This window comes from Oncorhynchus clarkii, chromosome 31 (assembly GCF_045791955.1).
Source record: "Oncorhynchus clarkii lewisi isolate Uvic-CL-2024 chromosome 31, UVic_Ocla_1.0, whole genome shotgun sequence".
Lineage (NCBI taxonomy): Eukaryota > Metazoa > Chordata > Actinopteri > Salmoniformes > Salmonidae > Oncorhynchus > Oncorhynchus clarkii.
This window is the reverse complement of record NC_092177.1, coordinates 14,683,750-14,691,127: the sequence shown is the minus strand read 5'-3', so window position 1 is coordinate 14,691,127 and position 7,378 is coordinate 14,683,750. Positions and strand designations below refer to the sequence as shown.

Here is a 7,378-nt window from a genome sequence, read left to right as displayed (position 1 = left end):
CCAAAACCTCCTTGAAGGTAATACTGCTCACTGTTGCCCCCTAGTGTCCTGTTTCATGTAATCGCCCGACATCCTCAGACATGGATGGACGGCCAGTACTGTCTTGTATCACCCCACCACCTACACCACCTACACCGCCTACCTGGCTGAAGATGGACTGATTGTCTTCCTCTTCACCTCCACAGCTAAAAGCAGTGTCGAGGAAATATGCTACACTGACATGTGTCTATTACACTGCAGAGGAGAAGTGAGTCAGTGTGTGTGTGTGTGTGTGTGTAACTTCCTGTCAGCCTGGTGTCTAACCCAACCCGCTCTAAGACTTTGACATTGACATCATACGCTCACATTATTTTAGGAAGGTGTGTCATGTCTAGGAATATGACAGTTGTTAAAAGCTTTTTCAGACAAACCCACCTCAGCCATCCGGTATAATCATAACAATAATGCTCTCTTTAAAATCTGGAACCGACCTATAGTCTTACAGGAAAGGTCAGGAGGAAGGAAGATTTAGATTTCAGACAAACCCACTTTATAACCACCTTCGTCCTTTTGATGTTTGATTTGTCCTCCAAAACACAAGTGTAGAGACACACACACACACACACACACACACACACACACACACACACACACACACACACACACACACACACACACACTCAGAGACAACAGACACACACACAACACTTGATACCAAGAGATGAAGATAATATCTGACAGTCAGATGTGTCAGAGGGTGTTTCCATGAAAGGGATTCAGACGGACTGACAGAGAGAATGAAGTGACAGATTGGAAAACTGTTCCAGAGAAAGCAGATATTCCTCTGCACTTCGTCACATCAATTAGGAACTTTACCCCGGGACCTGGATTTTGAGGCTTGTAGTGTGATGGTCAGGGCCAGGACTGGTATCACACACGTATGCATGCAAACACACACACACACACGCACGCACGCAGACACACACACACACACACACACACACACGAACGCACGCAGGCACACACACACACACGCACGCACGCAGGCACACACACACACACACATGCACGCAGGCACACACACACGCACGCAGTCGCGCACGCACGCACACACACACACACACACACAAACACTTACTCTCTCTACAATCACAATTTGTTCAGCAGCAGTGATAGTTTTGTTTGACAGTGTCTTATTTTATCACAGGAGCAAGTGTCCATGCTGTCACTTCTATTTTCATTTGGTGTAATTGGCAACTCCATTTCAATAGCTGTCAACTGTATGCCATTGGATGATTAAAAAGTTAGATTTGTGTTTATGTGTGTTAAATGTTTTTGTTTTTCTGAAGTTGTGTCAAATGTTTTGAATTAGCATTCAAGACTTGTTGAAACAGATGACATGCACTTAACGTTTCTATTTGTGTGTGTGTGTGTGTGGTGCGTGCGGGTGTGTGTCTGTGTTTCTGACTGTGATTGTGTCTGTGTACGTGTGTGTACACGAGGTATATGTGTGTATCAGGCCTGTCATATAAACTATATCATATATCATATAAAATATAGGTATGCAGCCATTTACTTTAACGTTTGGAGAAACCTGGACAAATGTCTAGTTTTGCAATGTGACTGTGAGAGGTTGTTGCAGGTTGGAAATTAAAACCATTCTTTAGATAGCTTCTAAACTCAATTATTTGCTGTCAGTTATTTTCTGTCAAATTTCCTAGACTGTTGTTCCCTTTCTGTGGCTGAAATATCTTCTCTCACTGGGTGTGTGATGAAAGATTTTTACTCAGGGTGTTTATATCTCTAGGGAGTTTGTGTGTGTGTGTGTGTGTGTGTGTGTGTGTGTGTGTGTGTGTGTGTGTGTGTGTGTGTGTGTGTGTGTGTGTGTGTGTGTGTGTGTGTGTGAGTGTTGGTGTGTTTTGGTTTGTTTGAAGGGGGTACGTTGGGAGATGATAGAGAGTGTGGCGGGTATGACCTGAGCCTGACACTGTGACTATGTGTGTGTATTTATATGTGTCGATTTATGTGTGCATGAATTTTTCTCTGTCTGAGCATTTGTGTGCATATGTGTCCTCGTGTGTCTATATGTACATGTGTGTGTGTTTGTATTCACAACCACAAACAAACACAAATACACCCAAACACACTACACTTAAAGCTTTATTTTCTTAGCACATTTCAGACATGGATACAACCCAATGCGCTTCACAGGAAAAAACATTATTAAATTAAAAACGACAATAAGAAAACACTGAAATATTGACTATACAACCAGAATCAGGATAGAAAACTAAAGAATAACAATTCAACTGAAAGACTGAAAAGCACCCTAAGGAAAAGCAAAGCAAAAATTCTGTGTTTTAGGATTCCTTTTAAATATGTCCACAGTTTCAGCCCACCTCTGGTTCCCTGGCAGGTTACTCCAGAGGCTGGGAGCATAGTAACTAAAGGATGTCTCTCCATGACTCATGGTCCCAGTCTCTCCATGACTCTTGGTCCCAGTCTCTCCATGACTCTTGGTCCCAGTCTCTCCATGACTCTTGGTCCCAGTCTCTGCATGACTCTTGGTCCCAGTCTCTCCATGACTCTTGGTCCCAGTCTCTCCATGACTCTTGGTCCCAGTCTCTTCATGACTCATGGTCCCAGTCTCTCCATGACTCTTGGTCCCAGTCTCTCCATGACTCTTGGTCCCAGTCTCTCCATGACTCTTGGTCCCAGTGTGTGTATTGAATAGCTTCAGGTATACGTATCTAGGGGTGGCAGGTAGCCTAGTGGTTCGAGCATTGGACAAGTAACTGAAAGGATGCGAAGATCAGATCCCTGAGCTGACAAGGTAAAAATCTGTCATTCTGCCCCTGAACAAGGTCGTTAACCCACTGTTCCTAGGCAGTCATTGAAAATAAGAATTTGTTCTTAACTGACTTAAGTGTGTGTATTTATTTCCCAGTCTCTCCATGACTATTTGTCCCAGTCTCTCCATGACTCTTGGTCCCAGTCTCTCCATGACTCTTGGTCCCAGTCTCTCCATGACTCTTGGTCCCAGTCTCTTCATGACTCTTGGTCCCAGTCTCTCCATGACTCTTTGTCCCAGTCTCTCCATGACTCTTGGTCCCAGTCTCTCCATGACTCTTGGTCCCAGTCTCTCCATGACTATTTGTCCCAGTCTCTCCTTGACTCTTGGTCCCAGTCTCTCCATGACTCTCTGTCCCAGTCTCTCCATGACTCTTGGTCCCAGTCTCTCCATGACTCTTGGTCCCAGTCTCTCCATGACTCTTGGTCCCAGTCTCTCCATGACTCTTGGTCCCAGTCTCTCCATGACTCTTGGTCCCAGTCTCTCCATGACTCTTGGTCCCAGTCTCTCCATGACTCTTGGTCCCAGACTCTCCATGACTCTTGGTCCCATTCTCTCCATGACTCTTGGTCCCAGTCTCTCCATGACTCTTGGTCCCAGTCTCTCCATGACTCTTGGTCCCAGTCTCTCCATGACTCTTGGTCCCAGTCTCTCCATGAATCTTGGTCCCAGTCTCTCCATGACTCATGGTCCCAGTCTCTCCATGACTCTTGGTCCCAGTCTCTCCATGACTCTTGGTCCCAGTCTCTCCATGACTCTTGGTCCCAGTCTCTCCATGACTCTTGGTCCCAGTCTCTAAATGACTCTTGGTCCCAGTCTCTCCATGACTCTTGGTCCCAGTCTCTCCATGAATCTTAGTCCCAGTCTCTCCATGACTCATGGTCCCAGTCTCTCCATGACTCTTGGTCCCAGTCTCTCCATGACTCATGGTTCCAGTCTCTCCATGACTCTTGGTCCCAGTCTCTCCATGACTCTTGGTCCCAGTCTCTTCATGACTCTTGGTCCCAGTCTCTTCATGACTCTTGGTCCCAGTCTCTCCATGACTATTTGTCCCAGTCTCTCCATGACTCTTGGTCCTAGTCTCTCCATGACTCTTGGTCCCAGTCTCTCCATGACTCTTGGTCCCAGTCTCTCCATGACTCTTGGTCCCAGTCTCTCCATGACTCTTGGTCCCAGTCTCTCCATGACTCTTGGTCCCAGTCTCTCCATGCCTCATGGTCCCAGTCTCTCCTTGACTCTTGGTCCCAGTCTCTCCATGACTCTCTGTCCCAGTCTCTCCATGACTCTTGGTCCCAGTCTCTCCATGACTCTTGGTCCCAGTCTCTCCATGACTCTTGGTCCCAGTCTCTCCATGACTCTTGGTCCCAGTCTCTCCATGACTCTTGGTCCCAGTCTCTCCATGACTCTTGGTCCCAGTCTCTCCATGACTCTTGGTCCCAGTCTCTCCATGACTCTTGGTCCCATTCTCTCCATGACTCTTGGTCCCAGTCTCTCCATGACTCTTGGTCCCAGTCTCTCCATGACTCTTGGTCCCAGTCTCTCCATGACTCTTGGCCCCAGTCTCTACATGACTCTTGGTCCCAGTCTCTCCATGACTCTTGGTCCCAGTCTCTCCATGACTCTTGGTCCCAGTCTCTCCATGACTCTTGGTCCCAGTCTCTCCATGAATCTTGGTCCCAGTCTCTCCATGACTCATGGTCCCAGTCTCTCCATGACTCTTGGTCCCAGTCTCTCCATGACTCTTGGTCCCAGTCTCTCCATGACTCTTGGTCCCAGTCTCTCCATGACTCTTGGTCCCAGTCTCTAAATGACTCTTGGTCCCAGTCTCTCCATGACTATTTGTCCCAGTCTCTCCATGACTCTTGGTCCTAGTCTCTCCATGACTCTTGGTCCCAGTCTCTCCATGACTCTTGGTCCCAGTCTCTCCATGACTCTTGGTCCCAGTCTCTCCATGACTCTTGGTCCTGGGCTTTGGGATGGTTAATAAAGGACAGAGCCAGAGGACCTGAGAGACATACTGGGTACATATCTTAAAATGTACGCTGAAACTCAAAGGCAGCCAGTGCAGAGACCTTAAAACCGGTGTAATGTGTGCTCTCCATCTGGTCTTGGTCAGTGCCCGTGTTGCAGCATTCTGCATATTTTGCAGTTGACCAATGGCTTTCTTGGGTAGACCAGACAGGAGAGCAATACAGTAGTCCAGCCTGCTTGTAATAAAAGCATGGATGAGTCTCTCTGTATCAGCCTGAGAGAGAAACGTCAGCACCTTGGCAATGTTCCACAGGTGGTAAAAAGCTATTTTTGTCACATTCCCAAGGTCTGATTCAAATTTAAGTTCAGAATCTGGTGTTTTAGCTTTATCACCAGTGAATTAAAATGTGCTGCCAGAATCTTTCTCTGTGCTTTGGCTCCAATAACAAGTACCCCGGTCTTGATTTAGCTGGAGGAAGTTGTGAGCCATCCAAGTATTTAAATCACCAATGCAGTCAAATAATTTATCTGTGAAGCTAAAATCCTCTGGTGATCAAATCAAACCAAATCAAATGAAAGTGTATTTGTCACATGCACCGAATACAACAAGAGTAGACTTTACCGTGAAATGCTTACTTACAAGCCCTTAACCAACAGTGCAGTTCAAGAAGAGTTCAGAAAATATTTACTGAATAAACTAAATTAAAAATAATAAAAAGTAACACAATAACACAACAATAACAAGGCTAAATACAGGGGGTACTGGTACTGAGTCAGTGTGTGGGGGTACAGGTTAGAGGTCATTTGTACATGTAGGTAGGAGTGAAGTGACTATGCATAGATAATAAACAGCGAGTAGCAGCAGTGTACAAACAAATGGATGGGGGGGGGGGGGGGTCAATGTAACAATCCAGTGGCCATTTAATCAATTGTTCAGTATACTTATGGCTTGGGGGTAGAATCTGTTAAGGAGCCTTTTGGTCCTAGACTTGGCGCTCCGGTACCGCTTGCCGTGCAGTAGCAGAGAAAACAGTCTATGACTTGGGTGACCGGAGTCTCTGACAATTTTATGGGCTTTCCTCTGTCACCGCCTATTATATAGGTCCTGGATTGCAGGAAGCTTGGCCCCAGTGATGTGCTGGGCCATATGCACTATCCTCTGTTGCACCTTACGATCAGATGCCATACCAGGAGATGATGCAACCGGTCAGGATGCTCTCGATGGTGCAGCTCCATTGTCTTGCTCACATTGAGGGAGAGGTTGTTGTTCTGGCACCCGACTGCCAGTTCTCTGACCTCCTCCCTATAGGCTATCTCATCGTTGTCGGTGATCAAGCCTACCACTGTTGTGTCGTCAGCAAACTCAATGATGGTGTTTCAGTCGTGGTTGGCCACGCAGTCGTGGGTGAACAGGGAGTACAGGATGGGACTAAGTACAGACAGTGTTGAGGATCAGCGTTGGCTGATGTGTTGTTGCCTAACCTTACCGGCCTGTCAGGAAGTCCAGGATACAGTTGCAGAGGGAGGTGTTTAGTCCCAGGGTCCTTAGCTTAGTGATGAGCTACGTGGATGCTATGATGTTGAACGCTGAGTTGTAGTCAATGAACAGCATTCTCACATAGGTGTTCCTTTTGTCCAGGTGGGAAAGGGCAGTGTGGAGTGTGATTGAGATTGCATTATCTGTGGATCTGTTGGGCGGTATGCAAATTGGAGTCCGTCTAGGATATCTAGGAGGATGCTGTTGATGTGAACCATGACCAGCCTTTCAAAGCACTTCATGGCTACTGATGTGAGTGCTACGGGGCGGTGGTCATTTAGGCAGGTTACCTTCACTTCCTTGGGTATAGGGATTATGGTGGTCTGCTTGAAACATGTAGTTATTACAGACTCAGTCAGGGAAAGTTTGAACATGTCAGCGAAGACACTTGCCAGTTGGTCCGCGCATGCTTTGTGTACACGTCCTGGTAATCCATCTGGCCCCGTGGCTTTGTGAATGTTGACCTGTTTAAAGGTCTTGCTCACACCAGCTACCAAGAGCGTTATCACTGTGTCATCCAGAACAGCTGGTGCTCTCGTGCATGCTTCGGTATTGCTTGCCTCGAAGCGAGCATTAAAGGCATTTAGATCGTCTGGTAGGCTCACGTCACTGGGAAGCTTGTGTTTGGGTTTCCGTTTGTAGTCCGTAATAGTTTTCAAGCCCTGCCACATCCGATGAGCGTCATAGCCGGTGTAGTAGGATTCAAACTTAAACCTGTATTGACACTTTCCTTGTTTGATGGTTCGTCTGAGGGCGTTGCATGATTTATTATTGGCATCTGGATTAGTGTCCCGCTCCTTGAAAGTGGTAGATCTAGCCTTTAGCTTGATGTGGATGTTGCCTGTAATCCTTGGCTTCTAGTTGGGATATGTATGTACGGTCAGTGTGGGAATGATGTCGTCGATGCACTTATTGATGACGATGATGACTGGTATACTCCTTAATGCCATGAGATGAATACTGGGACATATTCCAGTCTGTGTCAGCAAAACAGTCCTGTAGCGTAGCAGCTGGTCATCTGACCAGTTCTGTATTGAGCG

At 46.7% G+C, this 7,378-nt stretch overlaps 1 protein-coding gene across 1 annotated transcript; it reads right to left on the bottom strand.

Annotated features, from left to right (window-relative positions):
• Window positions 1-2,915: 2,915 nt before the first annotated feature.
• On the bottom strand, window positions 2,916-7,009 carry LOC139390817 (S-antigen protein-like). The gene is made up of 2 exons (XM_071138218.1): window positions 6,629-7,009; window positions 2,916-4,799 (listed from the first exon to the last, which is right to left on the bottom strand). Exons 1-2 carry the CDS (start codon window positions 7,007-7,009, stop codon window positions 2,916-2,918), a joined length of 2,265 nt encoding a protein of 754 aa, XP_070994319.1.
• Window positions 7,010-7,378: the final 369 nt, after the last annotated feature.

Bases quoted from the DNA above. Each gene is read 5' to 3' on its own strand.
- LOC139390817 (XM_071138218.1), bottom strand. From the start codon at position 7,009: ATGTGGCAGGGCTTGAAAACTATTACGGACTACAAACGGAAACCCAAA. The intron at 4,800-6,628 runs GTAACCTGCCTA...ACCATCCCAAAG, and splicing joins CTATACCCAAGGAAGTGAAG to CCCAGGACCAAGAGTCATGG.